General features: G+C 45.3%; 1 protein-coding gene and 1 long non-coding RNA gene across 3 annotated transcripts; one reads left to right on the top strand and one right to left on the bottom strand.

The window, feature by feature from the left end:
* Nucleotides 1-7,676: 7,676 nt before the first annotated feature.
* Nucleotides 7,677-11,212, top strand: PPIA (peptidylprolyl isomerase A). 2 transcript variants are annotated; one of them, XM_024746978.1, is made up of 5 exons: nucleotides 7,677-7,800; nucleotides 9,598-9,628; nucleotides 9,717-9,805; nucleotides 10,174-10,346; nucleotides 10,866-11,212. In XM_024746978.1, exons 1-5 carry the CDS (start codon nucleotides 7,732-7,734, stop codon nucleotides 10,996-10,998), a joined length of 495 nt encoding a protein of 164 aa, XP_024602746.1. In that variant the 5' UTR covers nucleotides 7,677-7,731; the 3' UTR covers nucleotides 10,999-11,212. The 2 variants fall into 2 exon arrangements, with proteins under 2 accessions (XP_024602746.1, XP_024602824.1); XM_024747056.1 differs by lacking the exon at nucleotides 7,677-7,800 and adding an exon at nucleotides 9,082-9,148.
* A 10,399-nt stretch (nucleotides 11,213-21,611) lies between these two features.
* On the bottom strand, nucleotides 21,612-24,344 carry LOC112398974 (uncharacterized). Its single transcript, XR_003003143.1, has 2 exons — nucleotides 24,191-24,344; nucleotides 21,612-23,056 (listed from the first exon to the last, which is right to left on the bottom strand). It is a non-coding gene; the product is annotated as an uncharacterized LOC112398974 (long non-coding RNA).
* Between the last annotated feature and the right edge of the window lie 193 nt (nucleotides 24,345-24,537).

Genomic DNA, 24,537 nt, shown 5'->3' on the forward strand with positions numbered 1-24,537 from the left:
GCTGTCTCATCATTGGCTATTTTCAGTGGTAACCAGCAGCCTCCCTTGGTGAAGGGGCCTCTCCCCTACTGTATTTGTAAGTGGGCTGCAGAGTAAGGACATTCAGCGTGATTTCAACATGGTTTTAGCCTCCATTGAGGGTCCTCGACGATGCCCATGATTGCACTGCAAAGTGATTTTTTTCCTTTGATCTTTCCTTCTATATGCATTGCCTGGAATTCTGTGAAGAGTGACCCCCCCCATACATACACTTTTGTTATCTAGAATCACTGTGGACTTGGATTTGTTTCTGTCCAATGTGTCGTAACTACTCTCATCATTTTTTTTGATACTTCAATTGACCCGAGTTTGACAGGTGGTACCCTGGCTCCTTGACCCGTTTGGACGTGAATACTCTTGCTTTCTGGCCCAAGCTGTTCGGGGCTCACCTTGCCCTTTCCCTGCCTCTGACCTTTGGTCGGGCATTTTCCCAGTGGTCCCTGGTTTCCTTGCATGGGAAAACCACATATTTATTTCTTTATTTTTTGCGGTACGCGGGCCTCTCACTGTTGTGGCCTCTCCCGTTGCGGAGCACAGGCTCCGGACGTGCAGGCTCAGCGGCCATGGCTCACGGGCCCAGCCGCTCGGCAGCATGTGGGATCTTCCCGGACCGGGGCACAAACCCGTGTCCCCTGCATCGGCAGGCGGACTCTCAACCACTGCACCACCAGGGAAGCCCTGGCTCCTCTTTATTGTTTCTATCTCTCTGTTGAAAATCTCACCTGTCGTGACATCATCCACCCTTTGCAGTATATCCTATTACACATTTACCATGGTTAAAGTCTCTTGTCTTATAACACAGGCTATGTCTGGGTCTGGTTCTATTGATTGTTGCCTTTCTAGATGATGGGTCACATTATCTTGGGGTTTGTTTGTTTTTGTTTTTGGTGTCTACATTTAGTCAGAGTTCTCCAGAGAAACAGAACCAATAGGAGATATACATATTTGTTTGCTTCTTATGAGGAATTAGCTCACCTGATTATGGAGGCTGACGAGCCCCAAGATCTGTGGGGTGAGTCAGCAAGCTGGAGACCCAGGAGAACCAATGGTGTAAGTTCCAGTCCAAAGACAGGAAAAAGCCAGTGCCCCAGTTCAAAGGCAGTCAGGCAGGAAGGATTTGTCACTGAATACCAAGCACAATGTGTAAAGAATAGCAGAGGCTGAAGTAAAGAGTTGGATGCCCAGGAAACGGCACATCCTTCTGTGCTGGCTGTTGGTGCTGGGCTCAGCCCATCTGGCCTGTGGGTGAGCTGAGTCTGGACTTTGTTGCTGCTTTAGATTCGGCTCGCCACAGACAGCAGGATCCCTTCCTTTAGCAGTGCTGGCATCTGAGTGTGTGAGGGTCTGTTGCGGCAGGCCCTGTGCCCCTGCACCTTGGCAGGTGGTCTCACTCTGCTCTTTCACCTCCTCAGCGGTCGACGGCCATTGCCTGGCAGTCGGTGTGGCCTGGGGACACCTGTAGTGTTTCTCTTGATCCCCCTGCTCTCAGAGGCCCCATGTGCCTGTCCTTCAGGAGGTCTCAGCTCTCCTGACACACCCCCACTGGTACACAGTGTAGGGCCTGGCATGTCCACCCTCAGCCTCCAGTAGCGCCATGTGCCTGACCCTCGGGCCAGGTCTTACTCATGATCCCCCAGGGCAGACAGTCACTCCCAGGTGCTTACTGCAGAGCCCCTGTCCTTGGAGGGTCTCTCAGGACCCCTGCTCCTCCCCCAGAGCCTCAGGGAGTCTCCTCCATCTCCTGGACCAGCCTCCCGTCTTCCTCATGAGCACTTGGTGATGACTCTTGGAAAAGAGCCAGGGGGTGAGTGTAAAGTCCCCTGTGTCTAGGGCTCCCAGGGATTGACAGTTTGCCACCAAAGGCAGTGGCAGGGCCAGCGACCCATGCAGCCACACAGGGCTCCGTGCTCAGAAGGGCCCTGTGCTTGGTTTAATGCTCTGCCATCCCTGTCTTGGAATCCTTGACCATTTTTGAATAAGGGGCCCCACATTTCATTTTGCTATGGGCTCTATACATGACGTAGCTGCTCTTCAGAGGACTGAATGGTCCCTGCCTAGTTTCCCCTCCTGGTTCTGTCTTCACCTGCTGTAGTTCCACCTTCAGCATTAGAGGAGGAGGTCAGGATGGTCACCACAGGAACTTTGCTGCAATCACCCCAGGAATTTGGAGAACTGAGCTTTGTGAGTAATGTTGACCTTCCCTTCGTGGTCAGAGCCACACACACGTCAAAACTGAGTGTGAGTTATCACACAGCCAAAGTTGAGATCCAGCCAATGGATACAACCTGGGCGCTCAAAAAAAAAAAAAAATCATGACACTATCAACAGAATGAAAAGGCAACCCACAGAATGGGAGAACATAGTTGCAAATCACATATATGTTAAGGGGTTAATATCAAGAATATGTAAAGTATTCCTAAAACTCAACAGCAAAAAGCCAAACTTGAATAGATGTTTCTCTGTTCAAAGAAGACACACAAGTGGCCAAAAACACAAGAAAAGATGCTCAGCATCACTAATCCTTAGGGAAATGCAAGTCAAAACCACAATGAAGTACTGCCTCACACCCATTAGGATGGCTACTATAAAAACAAACAAACAGAAAATATAACATGCTGGTGAGGATGTGGAGAAACTGGTATGAATGTAAAATGGTGCAGCTGCTGTGAAAAACAGTATGGCAGGCTTCCCTGGTGGCTCAGTGGTTAAGAATCCGTCTGCCAAGGCAGGGGACACGGGTTCGAGCCCTGGTCCGGGAACATCCCACATGTCGCGGAGCAACTAAGCCCGTGTAACACAACTACTGAGCCTGCGCTCTAGAGCCCATGGGCCCCAACTACTGAGCCCGTGTGCCTAGAGCCCGTGCTCCTCAACAAGAGAAGCCACCGCAACGAGAAGCCCGTGCACCGCAAAGAAGAGTAGCCTCCGCTCACCGCAACTAGAGAAAGCCCGCGCGCAGCAACAAAGACCCAACGCAGCCAAAAATAAATAAATAAATTTAAAAAACAGTATGGCAAAAAAATAAAAAATAAAAAAACAAAACAAAACAAAACAGTATGGCGGTTCCTTAAAAAATTAAAACAGTATTATTGTCTGATTCAGCAATTCCACTTCACAGTATATACACAAAAAGATTGAAAGAAAGGACTCACCCATGTTCATAGCAGCATTTGTCACGATAGCCAAAAGATGGAGGCAACCCAAGTGTCCATTGATGGAAGGATGGATAAACAATGGAATATTATTCAGCTACTAAAAGGAAGGAAATTCTGACACATGCTACAACATGCATGGACCTTGAGGACATTATGCTAAGTGAAATAAGCCAGTCACAAAAGGACAAATATTGTATGATTCCACTCACATGGAGTTCCTAGAACAAGCAAATTCATAGAGACAAGCAGCAGAAGAACGGTGGGTGTCAGGAGATGGGGAGTTAGTGTTCAGTGGGGACAGAGTTTCAGTTTGGGAAGATGAAAAAGTTCTGGAGTGGACGGTGGGGATGCTGAACAATAATAGGAATGTACTTAATGCCTGTGAACGGTACACTTAATAGTGAAAATGGTAAACTTTATGTTACGTACATCTTACCATAATTTTTTTTAATTTCAGGATGTGGCATGGTGGTGAGGCGCACAGGGCCCAAAACCAGGTAGAATGGACATCTGGCTCTACCTCTTCGCAGCTGTGTGAGCTTGAGGAAGTTACTCAACTTCTCTGAGCTTCTGTCTCCTCTTGTGAAAAATAGGAGAAATAGGGAATTCCCTGGTGGTCCAGTGGTTAGGATTCCATGCTTCCACTGCAGGGGGCACGGGTTCCATCCCTGGTCAGGATTCCTGCATGCCGTGCCATGCAGCGCCGCCAAAAAAAATAATAATAATCAAAATAATAGTATCTACTTCAAAGGACTGCTATGAGAATTAAATAATGATCGTAATAATGGCACCCAATATTTTCTGGAATCTTGAATTAACTAACTTAGGCCTCATTTCCCCCTTTTTTGGTTACTGTGCCCCTTTCTGTGTTAGGGAAATTCCCCACCTTATGTGAGAACACCAGACACCACCTTTCCCAGCCTCCGGTGATCTGGGGTGATCCAGGGAGATCGGGAATGATCTGGGCTTCACTAAGCAGATGTAGCCCCACCCCGGTCCCGCCCTGCCATCAAATCCAACGTTTGCGGGGGTGGTCCACCCCCAGGCCAGGCTGAGGTGGGTTTCTCTCTGTGCCCTGATGTGCAGGTTTCCTAAGGGCTGAGAACTCCCAGTCCCTCCCAGTCCATCCCTTTTCTGCTGGGTCAGCAATAGTTGTTGCCTCGGATGTTGCCTGCTGTCTCCCCAAAGCAGCCATCTTGCCTTCCTCCTTACTATCAGAAGCCGGGTGGCTCGGGTGGCAATGTGCCCAGATCAAAATATTCATCTTCCTGGATTCCTGCTGCCAAGGGTGAAAGCCGCTGGGTGGGGCTCCTGGGAAAGCTTTGCAAACAAGGCTGTGATGGCACCACTCCCGAGCCTTCTGCCCTTTTCCTTTTCTCCCCCTTCCTCAGTCTTTGCGGCAGTCAGATGATCTTGAACATGAACTTGGGGGGATGCGGGAGGGGAAGGGAGGTGGTGGCACCTGTGAAGCTGTGAAGTGATAGGGCTGGAGCTGAGGACGGGGTGGCGGGGTGAGGAGTAAAGTCCTCTGGGTTCCCTGACGTAAGAATTGGAGCCCTGCATCTTTTCTTATGTAGCAAGACTACTCAGGAGTTATTTTGTTATATTTTAACAACTGATATTTAATTTATTAAACTACAGTTTAAAACACAGTTCTTCAGCTTACACATAATATTTGTCTCTTTATAGGTATGGCAGATTTGAACTCTTTTAATATATCTTCAAATATTTAAACTGCATTTATAGATGTAATACATTTGGTTTCCTTTTAAAGTACTGCATTGTCCAAATTAACAATGAAAAAACCTCCCTGGGCATTAAACAATTCTGATAAACTTTTAAATAGGTTGAACCTAAAGTTCTCTTAAACGTTAAAATGCAATATGTAGGGACTTCCCTGGTGGCTCAGTGGTTAAGAATCCGTCTGCCAATGCAGGGGAGACGGGTTGGATCCCTGGTCCGAGAAGATCCCACATGCCGCAGAGCAACTAAGCCTGTGCGACACAACTACTGAGCCTGCGCTCTAGAACCCATGAGCCACAACTACTGAGCCCTTGTGCCACACTACTGAAGCCCATGCGCCTAGAGCCCATGCTCCGCAACAAGAGAAGCCACCACAATGAGAAGCCCATGCACCACAACGAAGAGTAGCCCCCGCTCGCCACAACTAGAGAAAACCTGCGTGCAGCGACGAAGACCCAATGCAGCCAAAAATAAAAGAAAAAAAATGCAATATATAAACTTTAATATTTCCAGTTGAAACCACAAGTCTAAATCAATTTTTAACTACACAATTTTAAAAGCAGTTATTGGGTGGAAACAGGGAGTTACTAAAAATGGGCACAAGGTTCTTTCTGGGTGAGGGAAATGTTCTAAAATTAGATTGTGGTGATATCTGCACTGCTCTGAATTTGCTAAAAAGTCACTGAATTGTACGCTTAAAACAAGTGAATTTCATGGTATGTAAACTACATCTCAATAAAGCTTCCATACCATGAAATTCATTTGTTAAAAGCTGTTAAAAAAGAAAATGCAGGGAATTCCCTGGCGGTCCAGTGGTTAAGGGCTCCATGCTTTTACTGCCGAGGGTGAGGGTTCGATCCCTGTTTGGGGAACTAAGATCCCCACACGCCGCACAGTGCAGCAAGAAAAAGAAATGCACACATAAGTCAAAGAGACAGAGAGAGAAAAAAACAAAACAAAACAAAAAACTACTGCACATTTTACCACCTAACTCAGGTCAGTAATGCCCAGGCTGGCCTGGCTGCAGACAGGATCCTTTTGGCCATGCCTGCGTGCCTGCCACAGAGACCCCCGTCTTTGGGGCCTGCACAGGACATAACCTGGCTTCCCCTCACTGCCTCTAGCCCTCGCAGGTGGAGGGTGCCCCTCTGAGTTCTTGGTAGAAGAAGTGAGTGAGAGACTATGATGACGGTGAAGAGAAGGGAGGGCCCTGAATAGTAATGTGAGGAAGTCATAAGTGACAACCTTATTATTCATTCATTTATTTCTTAGGAGGGGTTCCTAACTGCTTTAAGGTTCAGAGTGGAGGAGAGAGAAGTTGAGGGAGTTTATGCCTGAGGGCCTCGGGTCATTTTTTCAGTGTCAGATAAGGACAAGCAGCTTCCTCAAGGTCAGAAAGCACCGGTGCTGGGGAATGGGCAAAAAAGCAGTTGCCAGTTCTGGCTGGTTACTCTGAGCAAGCTACTTAACATGAAGGATGCTCACTTTCCGCATCTGTAAATGGGGATTCTGGGGTGGTTGTGAGAACAAAACCGCACTCTTATAAATTCTGAGCAGATGTAGGCTCACAATGCCATTATTAATAACGATGGCATGATGCCAGACACTGGATTTCATCTTTCATAAGGACTCTCATTTGCTTCTCACAACCCTATCTTGGTTTTGGAGATACTAAATAACATTCTGAATGTCAAAGGATATATAAATTTTCTTTTCAAGGTTTTCCGAACAAAAGACCAGGGCCATATAAGTGCATTTAGTACTAGTAATAAAAGTATTATTAATATCTTTGCCTAAGGGAGTTCACTTTTCTTTTTTTAAAAAATAAATTTATTTATTTTTGGCTGCGTTGGGTCTTTGTGGCAGCGCGCGGGCTTCTCATTGCGGTGGCTTCTCTTGCTGCGGAGAAGGGGCTCTAGGCGCCCGGGCTTCAGTAGTTGTGGCATGTGAGCTCAGTAGTTGTGGCTTGCGGGCCCTAGAGCACAGGCTCAGCAGTTGTGGCGCAAGGGCTCAGGTGCTCCACAGCATGTGGGATCGTCCCGGACCAGGGCTCAAACCCATGTCGCCACATTGGCAGGCGATTCTTAACCACTGCACTACCAGGGAAGTGACAGGCTCTTGTTTTAATGTCTTCCTCCTGGAGAAAATTCAAGCAGAGTGTGCCAGATATTTTCGGAAAGTAGGGTATTTTGGAAGCATTTCATAACCTTTCATACTAGGGGAGAAAGGGGGAAGGGAGAGAGGGCGGCGGCTGCGCCTCATCCTCATCTGCAGTGGGAAAATGGTGATGCCCAAAGCCACCTGGCCTCCCAGAGCGGCATGGGCCCTGGACCCCGAGCGACCTTGGCGGGCGGCGCGACCTTGAGGCCTGCGTTTGCCTCAGTTGCCCCCTCTGCGCGATGGGAAGACGTCCTGGCCGCGGGCCCAGGCAGGTGCGTGTCTGTCGGTCTCCCACCGACCCAACCGGCCCACCAGGGCGGTCTCCAAGCCCCGTCTCCAACCCGATCGCCTGAGCGCGACCCCACACCGCAGCGCGGAGACCGAGGCGGCGGGCGGGAACCTGCCTGCAGCTGCCAGCGCGCACGCGCGTCTCCCGTCCCTCCTCTCCGGCGCCATCTCCACCCATAGGCCCAGGCACACCGTCACTTCGACTGACCCGCGGTCGCGATTGGCCAGAGACGAGGCGCGCGACCGGCCATGGGCGGGGCCTGAACCGGCTATAAAAGAGGCGGGCGGTGGGGCTCGTGCTGCTTTGCAGACGCCGCCACATCGGAACTTCCCGCGCAGTCCAACCATGGTCAACCCTACCGTGTTCTTTGACATTGCCGTCGATGGCGAACACTTGGGCCACGTCTCCTTCGAGGTAAGGGACCTGGAAACCATGAACTGACTGCTCATAGGCCGCCCTCGAGGACTCGGAAGCCGCTTCCTTCGAGCCGACGCGGCGGCCGCACCTGAAGGCTGCCTTTTCCCGCGCCGGGCGCGTCAGGGCCGGTGGGGATAGCAGCCCATCCCGTGTCCCAAAGGACGCTTGCTAGTTCAGGGTTGGGTTATAAGGGTGCGGGGTCGGCCGGCTCGAGGGCTTCCCCGGGTGTTTTAAAATCGCGAGGTTGATGTAGAAAGAGGCCCCTCCCCGCCCCCACCCCGAGCGGAAATGTGCCGGCCGCCTTCCCTCCGCTGGCGCCGAGGCCCGCCTTCCGCTGCGGTGACGGCGGGTGGGAGGCGCCCGGGCCCCTCCCGGTCGTCCCCGCGCAGAACGGGCTAGTCGAGACCGGCAGCGCGGCAGGTCTTCTCCGCTGTTTTCCTAATTAGTTCAGGCGTGTTATGGGTACTTCTTAATCAGTTTGTAATCACAGCAGGGTAGCTAAGTAAGTCGGCGGGCTCTTCAAACGGTAAATGGGATTCCGTTCCGGTTAACCCAGCATGGTAGGTCTTGGGGTGTAGCCCTAAGTGGTTTTATCCTCTTTTACCACTTCTCAAAGAGCCGCCAGTGACCAGGTCGTAGGATCTCAGTCCAAGCTTAGATAGCCCCCCATGCAGATCAGCCTGTAGCCCACTCTCACTGTAGTCAGAGCTAAGCACTGGTAAGGGCCCATGTGGAAACTTGCCCTGACGTAAAAACTGGAGAAATATTACATCCAGTAGATGTATACTCCACCTTTATCCGAAGTCAGCTGATAATTGGCCAGGGGCCACGTGGAAACTTGGCCTGAGCCTAACCCTTTGTAACTTGTGTGTCTCAGGTTAGCCAGAGGGCTTAATGGAAATGAGATAGGCGCTCTGACAGATCCCTTGGTGAGAATGGACGTGGAACCGCCACTGCGAACTTGAACTGCAGTAAGGGTCTAAAAGGGAAACGAGTTAGTACGAGGGTTGGAGACAGGCTAATGCTTAAAGGAGACCGTACGTTTTATATACAGTACCTAGACGCTAAATAGCAAGTCTTCTCAGAAGCATCCAGGGATTTCAGTAGATGATTTAAGTCTCGGATCTGTGGAATAGTTCATTAAGTAAACTGTCTTTATGCAAGGGCTTGCGTTTTCTATGGTATTTAAGCTTTTTTAGCCAAAATGTTTGATATATGCAGGAAAGGTTCGAAGCAGTTGTACTAGAAACCAATCTTTATTTTTTACCCCACTACTAGGTAAGGGACCTGGAAACCAAGAAGTGACTGCTCATCCAATCCATAAAGCTATGTTAACAGATTGGAGGTAGTAGCATTTTCATTACCAGTGACTAAAATTACAGCTGTTTACTCCCTGATCGTGCAGGAGTACTTGCTATTCTTGAAAGTTCTTGTCTTTAGGTTCAAGTTGAAGTTGGGGGAGGTGATGTACCTTTGAGAGACCATATATTTGTTTAGAAGTAGGTGTGATACACATAAAAGTTTTAAGTCACTTTTTAGAAGCCTCACACTATCTGAGTCATTCCTGGTTCTGGAGTTTTGGCATGTCTTTGGGTGTCATGTTGCTAACCCAACCCCGCAGGACCTTAAGGCTGTCAGGAGCCGTTCTTATTTGGGATTCAAAGTAATTACTGAAGAAGCATTCTCTTCTAGTGAGAAAATGAATTTATGATTCAGAGGCCCCTAAAGACAAGGGTACTAAGCAACAAAACATGTAAGCAGATGTTTTTCATTAACTGTCATTTTCTCTTACAGCTGTTTGCAGACAAAGTTCCAAAGACAGCAGGTTAGTTTTATTTCTTTTTTAAATGTTTAACAAAGGTATTCTGATTTTAACTGTTGTGTCTATATACATATACACTTTATTTTAACAGAAAACTTCCGTGCTCTGAGCACTGGGGAGAAAGGCTTTGGTTATAAAGGTTCCTGCTTTCACAGAATAATTCCGGGATTTATGTGCCAGGTATGATATTTACTGATACTGATTCGGGTTCTCTTAATTTGGGATTGAGCCAGAACACTTCAGGATGTGCACATATGGTCTGTCTGCATTGGTGCCGGTCTACTTTTATACTTTGTTTTCTGTTACATTTGTCTATTTGACAATTTTGCACTGATACCCATGCCATCTAAATTGCTGTGGTCTGTAATAAACAAATGTTTGGGTTTTTTTAAGTGCATATATGAACTAAAATGTTAATTCTACCATTTTGGTTCCACTTGACCCTTTTAATTATTTTAAACTTGAGTTTTAAAGTTTGAACCTTGCAGACTTGGCATGTTTTCCAACTGTGTTGCCAGAAGTGACAGGTTCCTCTTTTATGTTCACAGGGTGGTGACTTCACACGCCATAATGGCACTGGTGGCAAGTCCATTTATGGGGAGAAATTTGATGATGAAAATTTCCTCCTGAAGCATACGGGTCCTGGCATCTTGTCCATGGCAAATGCTGGCCCCAACACAAACGGTTCCCAGTTTTTCATCTGCACTGCCAAGACTGAGTGGTAAGAGCAGAACATAGCAAAGGCAACCTTTCCCTGCTGTTCCTGCTCTAAAGTAGTAGAAGGGCATGAATAGTCACAAATTTAGATAGTGTGCTATAGAAAGTGAGATACTCTAATAGCAAAACAGGGCACTTTGTTGAGTAGTTGAATTTAAGAGTGGTGGTTTCATCTAATTAGCATGTGATTTGTTGGCTCTTTTTTAGGGGTCCATTCTAAAATTAGGATTCTTAACAGTGATTAGAGACTCTTGGAGACCACCTTTTTTAGACTGGCTTAAAGTAATCTGGTGTTGACACTTTTTTTTTTAGGTAAAAGGATAAAATGTTTCCAGTATTTAGTCGGCGTTAGCTAGTGCTAAAAGCTGGATAAACCACTCTTCTGGTCTTCTCTTGCTTGGGTATGCTATATTGATTTGTGGGACACTGTTCTTATCTCAATGCACAATGCAGGCTGCTTATTTCTCTCATTTCATTACTACCTGCAGGTTGCAGGTAGTAATGTTTATTCTTCTGTTTCCAGGTTGGATGGCAAGCATGTGGTCTTTGGCAAGGTGAAAGAGGGCATGAATATTGTGGAAGCCATGGAGCGCTTTGGTTCCAGGAATGGCAAGACCAGCAAGAAGATCACCATTGCTGACTGTGGACAAATCTAATAATAAATTTGACTTGTGTTTTATCTTAACCACCAGACCATTCCTTCTGTAGCTCAGGAGAGCACCCCTTCATCCCCGTCTGCTCAAAATATCCTATAATCTTTGTGCTCTCATTGCACTTCTTTGGGTTCCATATTTTCCTTATTCCCCTCCAAGTTTAGCTGAATTGCAAAGTTAAGTTTATGGTTATGAAATAAAGACTAAACAACCGTTGTCTGTCCTTGTTTGGTTAGGGTATTGATGTAGATTTCATTTTAATCAGCAACATGTTACTTCTAAGACAACAGTTGCTGTGTTTGTTTAAACGTATCTTGTTTTTTTGCTTCCCTGATCAAGAATAAAGTTTTGCTGATCGAGTATCCCAAGGGCAAGCTGTGAGTGGAATACGGAAGATGTAGGCTCAGGCAGGGAAAAAAGGTGGAACTTCAATATTGTGACCATGTTGGAACAGTACTCCTTTAAGGGTGACAGTGGAAAATTCTCATTTGGCACATTTAGGGTTATCCATCAAAATTACTATAACAAATTGAAAATCAGCTAATTTTTTTTTTTTTTTTTTTTTTGTGGTACGCGGGCCTCTCACTGTTGTGGCCTCTCCCATTGCGGAGCGCAGGCTCAGTGGCCATGGCTCACGGGCCCAGCCGCTCTGCGGCATGTGGGATCTTCCTGGACCGGGGCACGAACCCGTGTCCCCTGCATCGGCAGGCAGACTCAACCACTGCACCACCAGGGAAGCCTGAAAATCAGCTAATTTTAACAAAGCGTAATTTGAGCGTATTCTGTGGTGGCCCTCCTTGAGGGAAATATGTCAAGCTTTAGCCTCTGTGGGGAGGGGTCTTTGGACCGTGTTCTTGGGATATTTAGCTGTTTGAGAATGTAGATGCAGAGTACAGGGTTTATGACAGCTCGATTGTGAAGTTCAGTCTGCTAGAGAAAGGCAGGCAGACCTGGTGTGGTGCAGTCTACCTGCAGAAGGCGTCTGGCTCTGCCTTGCTCCAGACCAACTGGTGACCAGGTAACTGTCTATAGATGAGGGAACTTCTCCCTGGCTAGTTGTAGAGGCCCTCATGGTCATTTGAGGTCTTCTCATTCCATTGTGCAGACCTGGTAATCTGAGCCATAATGTGGTCCAGTTGAGGTCTTTATGTTCGTGAACATGGTTTCCTTTAAGATCAAGAACTCCCCTTGGGGGGCCTCCCCACCTCCCCAGTTGCATACTCTATCCCTCCCAAGAGGCCCATTTTTTTTATTTTTGAGGTCACTGATTTTTGTGTTTGTCACCTATGTGTGTCCCTAAAAACAGACTGTTTAGGTTTTTTTTGTTTTTTGCAGTACGCGGGCTTCTCACTGCTGTGGCCTCTCAGGTTGCAGAGCACAGACTCCGGACGCGCAGGCTCAGCGGCCATGGCTCACGGGCCCAGCCGCTCTGCGGCATGTAGGATTCTCCCGGACCGGGGCACGAACCTGCGTCCCTTGCATTGGTAGGCGGACTTGCAACCACTGCACCACCAGGGAAGCCCCATACTATTTAGTTTTGAAAGGGTAAGTGGCTGCTACGTTATGAAGGTCTCCGGGACAAGGCAAGGTGAGCAGAATCGATTACAGTGTGGCCTCAGTTTCCCTGAGCACAAGAGCTGCTGCTTCCAGAGAGGGCCAGCCATGTATCCAATAAGGTAGGGCTCACCCAATTGCTTTAGCACACCTCAGAAAATAAGCAGAATCCATACAACCTGCAGTGTATGGTCCTTATTCAGATTTCCCCCACTGGTTCCGGAGGTGGTTTTATTTTTGGCTGCGTTGGGTCTTTCTTGCGGTGTGCACAGAGTTCTCATTGCCATGGCTTCTTTTGTCGTGGAGCATGGGCTCTAGGTGCGTGGGCTCGGTAGTTGTGCACGGACTTAGTTGCTCTGCGGCATGTGGGATCTACCTGCCCAGGGCTTGGACCCGTGGCCCTCTGCATTGGCAGGCGGATTCTTAACCACTGCGCACCAGGGAAGTCCCTAGAGGTGTTTTCAAAATCAGCTTTATTAAGGTATAATTTACATACAATCAATGTATTTAATAATGCTCTCTCCCGCCCACACACACCCCCCACTGCCCCCAAGGGTCCAACCTAGGTTCACACACTTTGATTGTTAGGTCTCTTTCGTCTCAATCTAGAACAGTCCTTCCACTTTTTAACATATTGTAATTTCTATTAATGTTTAAAAAAAGGCCTATTGAGTTAATTTATACACCATAAAGTTCACCCGTTTTAAGAGTACAATCATTTTAGTGAATTTACTGAGTTGTGCAACCATCACCGTAATCCACCACACCAGGAAGACCCTGTGCCCACTTGCAGTCCCTTCTGCTTTCACTCCCAGTCCCTGGCAACTACAAGTTGGCTTTCTGTCTCTAGATTTACCTTTTCTGGACATTTCATACAAATTGAGTCCTACACTGTGTGGTTTTGGCCTCTTGCTTTTTTTTTTTGACATCAACTCCTTAAACACTCCTGGACATTGACTTCGTCGAATGTCCCTGATTTTGGAACTGCCTAAGGTCTCCATTTCGTGTTAACTTGCTTGTTCCTCTGGCTCTTGTATTTTCTGTAAACTGGAAATTAGGCAGAGAAGCTTGAATGGACACACGTTCAACATTTTATGCAGGAAGGCGTTGTAGGTGATGCTATATGCACTTAATCCCGCCTGTTGTCAGATAGCATATGATCTCATACTGACTCAACAGGAGGTCTGACTGCTCCACTGGAAGGGTACTTTGTATTCTTTCTGCTGAGTAGGTAACCTGTGGGATGATACTTTGCCCCTGTGTGAAGACCCTGCTCCCAGACCTTTCACCTGATTATTTTCTGTTAGCATCACTTAATGATCTTCACCTGAATCAATTTTTAAAAAATAATTTTGGCCATGCCACGTGGCTTACAAGATCCAAGTTTCCTGATCAAGGACTGAACCCGTGAGTGAGGAGTCCTAACCACTGGACCACCAGGGAATTCCCCTGAGTCAATTATTCTGTAGTTGTGAAAAATTGAGTAATCTTATAATCTCTCTCTCCCTTCTCCTCCCACTGTGGATTCACGGATTTTCATTAAACGTGTTACGAACAATTGCACTCATTTTTTATATTTATTTATTTGGCTGTGCTGGGACTTGGTTGTGGCATGTGGGATCTACCTCCCTGACCAGGGATCAAACCCTGGCCCCCTACATTGGGAGCTCGTAGTCTTAACCTCTGGACCACCAGGGAAGTCCCTGCACTCATTGTTTTTGATGCTCAAATCATCCCAAATTTGGCTAGTACAAGCCCCTCTAAGTTGACCTCTGTGGCTCTTTGACATGATTCCAGTAGCCTTTAAGCCCTTCTGAAGTTCATGCTTCCCTTCCATTACACAGCAGTTGGAGGCCTCAGAAGTGCCAGGGATATTCAGATTTTTCAGCAGCCCAAAACCAAACCCTTCATGTTAATATGTAAAATGGAGTTCAGACTTACATAATTACGAGTTTTTCACATACACTAACATCTGGCCAGACGTTTGGAAGTCAGTGGGGCAGTCTCAGGCATTATAACATGTCCAGCATTGCCCCCATCCACTGTCAGAGGCCCACAGATTTCCAAAGTGCCTCCTGGCTAAAAATCACTGACGTAATGAGTTAGGATGCAGCTGTTAGAACAAAGTAGGGACTTCCCTGGTGGTGGTGCAGTGGGAAGAAATTAAATGAGTTGCTGAGGCAGCTATAAAACATCTGGCAGAAGGTAGGTAGTATTCTGCATTATATGAAAGGCAACTCAGACATGAAGGAGACATGGCCTTACAAGAAAACAATAGACAAATCGGAGAGTCTTTTGTAAGGAAAAATAATATGCTTAAGATACATATGTGTCAGAATTATTTTTTTAATATTTATTTATTTATTTTGGCTGTGCCGGGTCTTAGTTGCAGCACTCGGGATCTTAGTTGAAGCATGGGGACTTCTTAGTTGCAGCATGCATGTGGGATCTAGTTCCCAAACCAGGGATTGAACCTGGGGCCCCCCCCACAACTACTGAGCCTGCGTGCCACAACTACTGAAGTCTGTGAGCCTAGAGCCTGTGCTCTGCAACAAGAGAAGCCACGGCAATGAGAAGCCCACGCACCGCAACTAAGAGTGGCCCCCACTCATCGCAGCTAGAGAAAGCCCAGGCGCAGCAACGAAGACCCAATGCAGCCAAAAATAAATTTAAAAGAACAAGGTAGTGCATCTCCAAAATAGCCTCAGCTAGACGTTTATTTGAAAACAACAAAGAGCAGTAGAACAAAATATAACACATGCTACAGTTTTTGTAAAAAGCAGAATGAAGTGTATCTTTGTGCTTGTACATACCCTTGGGAGGATACAGAGAAATGTTTCCCAGTGGGTGTCTGGGTAGAGGGGTGAAGGCCTGTGGGCAGAGAGGACTTTGTCACCACACATCCCTTTTACTTGTATTAAATACTTAAAATTTCAAAACCATACGTTCTAAAATGAATCAATAGCACAGTTGGTCCTCCATATCCACAGGTTCTGCCTCCACAGGTTCAGCCAACCATGGATCAAAAATACTGGGGAAAAAAATTCCAGAAAGAAAAACTTGAATTTGCCATGCACTGGCAACTATTCACACAGCATTTACATTGTTTCTGCAACTATATACATCGCATTTACATTGTATTATGTATCATAAGTAATCTAGAGATGGGTTAAAGTATCTGGGAGTATGTTCCAATGTTGTGTGCAAATGCTACACCATTTTGTATAAAGGACTTGAGCACCCTGTGGATTTGGATATCCAAGGGGTCCTGGAACAAATCCCCCATGGATTCTGAGGGATGACTGTATTTGGCTCACTTCAAAATGCTTAATATAAGAAAGATATTATTGGGACTTCCCTGGTGGTCCAGTGGTTAAGACTCTACGCTCCCAATGCAGGGTGTGTGGGTTCGATCCCTGGTCAGGGAACTAAGGTCCCGGATGCTGCACGGTGCGGCCAAAAAAATGAATAAATAAAACAATTTACTTTAAAAGAAAAAAGATATTACCTAAGTGTCCATCAACAGATTAAGATATAAAGAAGATGTGGTATATATACACAGTGGAATACTACTCAGCCATAAAAAGAATGAAATAATGCCATTTGCAGCAACATGGATGGACCTAGAGATTATCATACTGAGTGGAGTAAGTCAGACAAAGACATCACATGACATCACTTATATGTAGAATGTAAAAAATGATACAAATGGACTTATTTATAAAACAGAAATAGACTCACATAGAAAACAAACTTCCGGTTACCAAAGGGGAAAGGGTGGGAGAGGGATAAGTTAGGAGTTTGGGATTATAATATACACACTACTATATATGGAGTAGATAACCAACAAGGATTTACTGTTTTCAATATCTTGTAATAACTTTTAATGGAAAAGAATCTAAAAAAGAATATATATATATATATATGACAGTCTCTTTGCTGTAAACCTGAAACTGATACAAAATTGTAAATCAGCAATATTTCAATAAAAATTTAAAATATAAAATTTAGTAGAGAATAACAAAATACAATAAAAAATAACGATATTGCTCAAAAAATTAGACTTTTTCTAAAACAAAAACTAGAAATCATTCCTGATTATATGGGTAAAATAAGACATACTTTATTTTTGGCAATGCTGCGTGGCTTGCAGGATTCAGATTGAATGCGTGCCCACTGCAGTAGAAGGGCAGAGTCCTAACCACTGGACTGCCAGGCAATTCCCTTCTTGTTCATGTTGGTCAACCTTTCAATCAGATGTTGTCTGCAGAGGGGTGACTGTCCACCCGTTTATACAGCAGAAGTCTCTCCTGGCAGTCAGGACTGAAGGTGATGAATTGAAAAGTATTGGTTAAAAATAATTTGGGAGACTTCCCTGGTGGTCCAGTGGGTAAGACTCTGTGCCCCCCGACCCCTGGTCTGGGAACTAGATCCCGCATGCATGCTGCAACTGAGTTCGCATGCTACAACTAAGAAGTCCCCATGCTTCAGCTAAGATCCCGAGTGCTACAACTAAGACCTGGCACAGCCTAAATAAATAAATAAATAGAAATAAAAATAAATATTAAAAAAATAATTCTGACACATATATATCTTAAGCATATTATTTTCCCTTAGAAAAGACTCTCTGATTTGTCTGTTGTTTTCTTGTAAGGCCATGTCTCCTTCATGTCTGGGTTGCCTTTCATATAATGCAGAATACTACCTTCTGCCAGATGTTTTATAGCTGCCTCAGCAACTCATTTCTTAAAAAGGAACTTGTGGGCTTCCCGCAGTGGTTAAGAATCTGCCTGCCAATGCAGGGGACACAGGTTCGAGCCCTGGTCCGGGAAGATCCCACATGCTGCGGCGCTACTAAGCCCGTGAGCCACAACTACTGAGCCTCCCTCTGATGAAACATTTTGGATGTGAACTGGGCCCCTGAAATCCCACACTAGTTGGTGGGGCGGTATTGCTGGTGTTAGAAGCACACAGGATTCGAGGGAGACCCGTTCTGAAACCTCAGCTTACCTGGGTTTGCCACCTACATCTACTTTGAGCCGAAGTTGCTGGCTGCTTACTGTGACTCTGCTGCCACACTGGCCCCCAACCCACCCCTCACCACCCCGTCGAGTCCATCAGGCGTTCCTGGCCATTTCCAGCGCTGGCCTGAGGCGCCCCCAGTCTGGACGGGCCTGAAATCAGTGATGTTCTGGGAGGAGAGCAAAGGTGGGTGATTGAGGACCTCTGTTCTGGGCCCCAAAGGGAGGGAGGAGGGCAGAGGACCGGCCCTGGGGGCTCAGATCCAGGTGAGCCTGCAACCCAAGGGTGGGGCTGCACCAGGGGTCCAGAAACCAGCCCCAGCGATGGTTAGTGATGCAAAAGAATGAAGAATCAGTCTCACTGTGTACGAGCCAACTGCACTCAGTATGTGAACAGCTTCAGTTTATTAGTTACTTCCCGTGATGCACATGAAACACATCGAGAGGAAGTAGTGCACATACACCGGTCACAGGACTAACTCCTGTTTAGGTACCCCCGGATATTAAAGTTTGACATTTTATGGAAGAACACTGCTCGCCACTCCTGCAGAGGGCTGGCTGGAAGAGTCAGAGGCAGCAGAGAAAGCAAATGTGCTGGAGAGGCTGGCGTCAAAAGCCCTCTCGTTGTACATTTGTTTGGGTTAATAAATATTAGAAAAGGTAGAGCCATGAAAGCTGCACAGGGTTTTGATGCTACACCAGCTCCGGAACCAGCTCCCCGTGAGAGCAGAGGAGTGCTTTCCCACAGCACAGCCTCTGGCATCAACTGGGAGGAAGCTGAGCACCAGGTGTGCTGGTGTAGTCAGCCGCCTGGGAGAGGATGGATCAGTGACCTTACGGAATTCAGACCAATGAGCTTTCAGAATAACAGATCGATGACCTTGTAGAAAGGTAGATAAGTGTGAGTGACCATCTCAGGCTGGGCTGGAGAGACAGGAAGTTTTCTTTTCTCCTCTTCACACCTAAAGAAGGATGACGGATAGGGAAGACAGGAACTGACTGGGGTTTATTCCAACAGCTTGTGAATTTTAAATGGCTCCCTTTGCCCTCTGGCAGCAAACTTTTAAGACTAAGCCGTGACTCTGGGGACCTCCTCCTGGGTCAAGGCCGCAGGGCCCAGGGTCCTCCCAAAGCCTTGACTGCTCTGGCGGCACTCCTGGTTATGGCAAACGGTTCTAACGTGCTGCCTTCAAGAGGCTCTTCGGTGAGGCCCTGCCTCTTTGGCTGAGCTGGTGAAGGCCGTCCCCTTTCTCTGAAGTAGAATACGGGGTGTCTATCCAGACTCGGCTCCCTTCATTCTTGGGTTGTCGATCCTAAGCTCTCTTCCCCTTCACCTTGTCCTCCATGTGGCCACCATGCTTTTTTTTAAATTGAAGTATAGTTGATTTACAGTGTTAATTCCTACCGTACAGGAGTGATGCGGTTACACATATACGCACCTTTTAAAAAATATCCTTTTCCATTATGGTTTATCATAGGATACTGAATATAGTTCTCTGTGCTATAGAGTAGGACCTTGTTGCTCATCCATTCTGTATATACCAGTTTACATCTGCTAACCCCAAACCCCACTCCACCCCTCCGCCAACCCTCTCCCCCTTGGCAACCACAAGTCTGTTCTCTAGGTACTAGGCTCCTCTTTTTCTTTTAATGCATTTTGCTGAGCATTTAAAAAAAATAAATTTATTTTTGGCTGCATTGGGTCTCCGTTGCTGTGAGCAGGCTTTTCCAGTTGTGGCGAGCGGGGGCTACTCTTCGTGGCGGTGCGCAGGCTTCTCATTGCGGTGGCTTCTCGTTGTGGAGCACGGGCTCTAAGTGTGCGGGCTTCAGTAGTTGTGGCACATGGGCTTAGCTGCTCCGCAGATCTTCCTGGACCAGGGCTAAAACCCGTGTCCCCTGCATTGACAGGCGGATTCTTAACCGCTGCGCCACCAAAGAAGCCCCACTCGGAAACTTCTGTGTCCACCTCTGTCCCCCCACTTAGGCTATGAGCCTCCTGAGTGGAGACCGCACTTTATTTTTTAATTAAAAAATAATCGTTAATGAATTTTGGCTGCATTAGGTCTTCATTGCAGTGTGTGGGCTTCTCATTGTGGTGGCTTCTCTTGTGCAGAGCATTGGCTCTAGGCGTGTGGGCTTCAGTAGCGGCACAGGTTCAGTAGTTGTGGCTCGCAGGCTGTAGAGCGCAGGCTCAGTAGTTGTGTCGCACGGGCTTAGTTGTTCCGCGGCGCGTGGGATCTTCCCGGACCAGGGCTCATACCCATGTCCCCTGCATTGGCAGGCGGATTCTTATCCACTGTGCCACCAGTGAAGTCCCTCAATCATCTAATATAATGAACAACATGATCTGGTCTAAGAACTTCTCTAACAAGAAATAACTGGACAAGCAGAGAATAAAAACAGCAGGCAAATGAGGGCCATCTCACAGACGAATAGTTGTTATAAAACAAATATAGTAAACTATTAATTGTAGAATCTAGGTGGTAGGTGTTAAGAATTATTCACTGTATAGTTAACTTTTCTGCATATTAAAATTTTTCATAATGTCAAAAAAAGACCATCGTACTATCAAAAGAATAAAAAGGCAACCTACGGGGACTTCCCTGGTGGTCCAGGGGTTAGGAGTCTGCCTTCCAATGCAGGTGACACAGGTTCGATTCCTGGTTGGGGAACTAGGATCCCACATGCCACGGGGCAACTAGGCCTGTGGGATCTAGAGCCTGTGTGCCACAACTAGAGAGCCCCGTGTGCCGCAACTACTGAGCCCGCACACCACAACTACAGAGAAGCCCACGCGCTGCAACAAAAGATCCCGTGTGCTGCAAATAAGACCTGATGCAGCCAAACAAATAACTAAAAAAGAAGAAAAAAAGGCAACCTACGGAGTGGGAGAAAATATTTGAAAATCATGTATCTCATAGGGGGTTAATACCCAAAAAATATAAAAATAACTCATATGACTCAGTAGCAAAAAAAAAAAAATCCAATTAAAAATGGACAGAGGGCTTCCCTGGTGGCGCAGTGGTTAAGAATCCGCCTGCCAACGCAGGGGACATGGGTTCGAGCCCTGGTCCGGGAAGATTCCACATGCTGCGGAGCAACTAAGCCCATGCACCACAACTACTGAAGCCTGAGTGCCTAGAGCACGTGCTCCGCAACAAGAGAAGCCACCGCAATAAGAAGCCTGTGCACTGCAGAGAAGAGTAGCACCCCACTCACCGTAACTAGAGAAAGTCTGCACGCAGCAACGAAGACCCAACGCAGCCAAAAATAAGTAAATAAATTTATAAAAAAAAATGGACAGAGGATCTGAATAGACATTTGTTCTAAGACATACAGATGGACAACAGGTACATGGAATGATGCTCAGCATCACTAATCATCAGGGAAATGCAAATCAAAACCACAATGAGGTACTGTCTTGTTTAAAATAGAAAAAGCCGCCTTTTTAAAGCTTTCTTTTAGAGTTAGCTATTAAAGTATTACAGGTGCAATATGATGGCTGGGACATGCTTTAAAAAAAGCCAGTGGGAGGAAGGGGTGTATAGGTGAAGAAGATGGACCAAATGTGGGGGTGAGGCCCCAGAGCACATGGCCCAGTTGTTCTATTTTTTTTCCATCAGAAAACAAAAATACAATCCTGGGAACACAGTAGGAAACAAATAATTACACTACCAAAAGGAAACAGATATTTGAAGCAATTATATAGAAAACTCTAGTAAAAGACCCTATTCTCTGATAGGTTATTTTGCCTTCTTTTCTATTGCTTCTTTGGTTTCTAAAAACTACTAAAACTTCACACATGGATAATCGTAGATCCTTTCAATATAGAAGCTTCTTCAAAATATGTGCCAAGATTCAGTAAAATCCACACTTAGAGACAATCCTATAGGTCAAACAACTGTTTCTTCAAAAATTATAATAATAAAAAAGAAACATACAGATTAAAAAGAAATTTAAGAGCTATCAGTAAAATGTAAGACATAGTGTCTGGATCCTGATTCAAACAAACCAACCGTAAAATTACGAAACAATCAGAAATCTGAATACTGACTGGGTATTTGTTATTATAAAATGTGTTAGCTGTCTTAAGACAATGGTATTGTGGTTATGGTCTAAAAAGTACCCCATCTTTAGAGACACATGCTTAAGTATGTGGACATAAAAATAAATCATGCCTGGAATGGGATTCAAACCAATCAACTGGGATGAGGGTTCAGGTTGGGGATACAAGTAAAACAAAACTGACCACAGGATAACTGCTGAAGTTGCAGGATGAGTACACAGGGGTTCATTATACTATTCTCTTTATTTTTGAAAATTTCCATAATAAAATAAGTTTTTAAAAATGAGAGTTTTGTTTTGATACTGTTGTATTATAAAACATTAAAGAATTTCCATTTTTAATGAAGACTTCCAGACTTCCAGAAAAATATAATTTTCTGATGGACCGTTAACTGATACATTAACTTAAATCTTACAAGTTACTTAGAAACTGACAAACAAAAATAATTTTTAAAATATTGTACAAATTACTGAATGTTACTGTATCAATAAAAGATCACTAAAAGCTGGAATTTTAAGCCAAAAGCAGACAACTTTGATCATCTTAACTTCAATTCTAGGTAAGGGTGTGGGCTCTGGAGTCAGCCAAATCTAGGTTTATATCCTAGTTCTGCCCTTTTCTATCTATGAGATAAATGTTTTCTGGCAAGCCATTTAACTTCTGTGAGCCTCAGGTTCTACATCTTTAAAATGGGGGTAATAAAATTTCTTCATCAATAAAGCGCTTAGCACAGGGCTTGCCACATAGTAAGTGCTCATTAAATAAATCCACTATCCTATTTCATCAATTCTAAATGCATGTTTTCATACTCTAACATCTCTGAAATTGGGATGCATCTCATAATTGATGGCATATTATGGTTTAATTGGCAGTTTTTTCCTTTAGTGGTATGTAAAATAATTGGTGCCTACTACTAACAGGTAGCAGCCAAGATTCAATATAATATGGTATCAATCATGATAGAAGGAGATTCCCAATTTCTGTTTTAAGATTTTTCTGAATATATAACCAATTTGAAATTTAAAAAATTTTGAAGTATGAGCAAAATATTTTCAACACAGCACAAACAGAACGGTTTAGAGACAAATTACTTTTTTAAAAAATGGTTTATCAATTCCATTTTTGTATAAAACACATGGGAGAAACCTAGCCAATCAACACACAACTGTTGCCACATGAAAAGATATTTTTATCAAACTTCGAGTCTAAGAACATACAAATGTTTCTTTTTCATGTCTACAGTAATTGTCTATGCTTTTCCACTTAACTGTTTTAAAAATTCCACATATCCCCATTATTTCTTCTGTCCCAGTTACAGTACAATGACGGGGAGGAAGAAGGTTGGTTAGAACAACTCTCTAAGCAGTTTTCTGCTGTCCCTTCTTTCCAATCAGAGACTTGTGGATGTGAGGGATCACACCTAGAATGAAATGAAAAGAAACAGTATTAGTAGAAAAACTTTAAGCTGGCTGAGAGGCATGTGGGATCTTTAGTTCCCCAAGCAGGGATTGAACCCGTGCCCCCTGGAAGCATGGAGTCTTAACCACTGGACTGCCAGGGAAGTCCCTAAACTGGCTATATCTTACCACTTTAGGGCTTCAACCCCAAAAAGCAATTATATAAAGAATGAGGACCTCCCTGGTGGCACAGTGGTTAAGCATCTGCCTGCCAATGCGGGGGACATGGGTTCAAGCCCTGATCCGGGAAGATCCCACATGCCGCAGAGCAACTAAGCCCGTGTGCCACAACTACTGAGTCTGCACTCTAGAGCCTGCGAGCCACAACTACTGAAGCCTATGTGCCTAGAGCCTGTGCTCTGCAACAAGAGAAGCCACTGCAATGAGAAGCCCGCGCACCGCAACGAAGAGTAGCCCCCACTCGCTGCAACTAGAGAAAGCCCACAAGCAGCAACAAAGACCAAATGCAGCCAAAAGTAATTAATTTAAAAAACAAACAAAAAGGCTTTTAAAAAAGAATGAAATTTACTTAAGTCCCCTTTCACATTCTGATTCTGTTAAAGTATCTATACCAAGGGGTCCCCGTCTCGGGGTCTGGGAAACCCCCTCTAAAACTGCATGTAAAATGGTGTGATTTTATGTGCTTTTTTTAGAGAAGAGTAACCACAGCTTTCAAGAGGTTCTCCAAATGTGATCCAAAAAGTATTAAGAACCAATTTATATCTCACCTTCACTGATCCTGACTCATTCAATTATCTCAGCTCTGATTTTCAAGAGCATATTAAGCAATTTCTCAAGATCATTTTTCAAACAGTTTAAAGGATATGGGAAATATTTTAAACACCAGGTTTTAAGTCTCACATATGAAATTTAGATGAAGAACTTGCTAAGATAAAAATAGCGTTGGATATGGCTACAAAGAGAAGAGATATGTATTCAGATCATAATGAGAAGTCTGGAATTGTCGGACTTAACCCTTTTGGAACTTAAGTCTCTATGCTCTCTAGCTGGTGATGCACATGTATCGGACCATCTATCTGAATTATCTATTAGTTAGGCCAGTTAACCATCTAGGCTGAAGAGGAAAGAATACATACCACCCCCAGCTATGGTAGCCTTGATAAGAGAATCCAACTCTTCATCACCACGGATTGCAAGCTGCAAGTGGCGCGGAGTGATCCGCTTAACTTTGAGATCCTTGGAAGCATTACCTGCCAGCTCCAGCACCTACAAAGCATCCGGTGAGATAGCACATCAAACAAGGGTGAAGTGTTTAAGGATTCAGTTTAGGCCTGCAATTATAGCTAAAAAGATCACTACAGCATCTACACACAAAACACACAAGATACATATATAAACCAACACTAAATTTTTTCCGTAATGCTTTTATAGAACTCTTATTACTTCATTTGGTCCTTTTTTTTTTTTTTTTTTTTTTTTTTTT

This window comes from Neophocaena asiaeorientalis, unplaced genomic scaffold (genome assembly GCF_003031525.2).
Source record: "Neophocaena asiaeorientalis asiaeorientalis breed wild unplaced genomic scaffold, Neophocaena_asiaeorientalis_V1.1 scaffold137, whole genome shotgun sequence".
Taxonomy (NCBI): Eukaryota; Metazoa; Chordata; class Mammalia; order Artiodactyla; family Phocoenidae; genus Neophocaena; species Neophocaena asiaeorientalis.

Bases quoted from the DNA above. Each gene is read 5' to 3' on its own strand.
- PPIA (XM_024746978.1), top strand. From the start codon at position 7,732: ATGGTCAACCCTACCGTGTTCTTTGACATTGCCGTCGATGGCGAACAC. The intron at 7,801-9,597 runs GTAAGGGACCTG...TTTCTCTTACAG, and splicing joins TGGGCCACGTCTCCTTCGAG to CTGTTTGCAGACAAAGTTCC. The intron at 9,629-9,716 runs GTTAGTTTTATT...TTATTTTAACAG, and splicing joins CAAAGTTCCAAAGACAGCAG to AAAACTTCCGTGCTCTGAGC.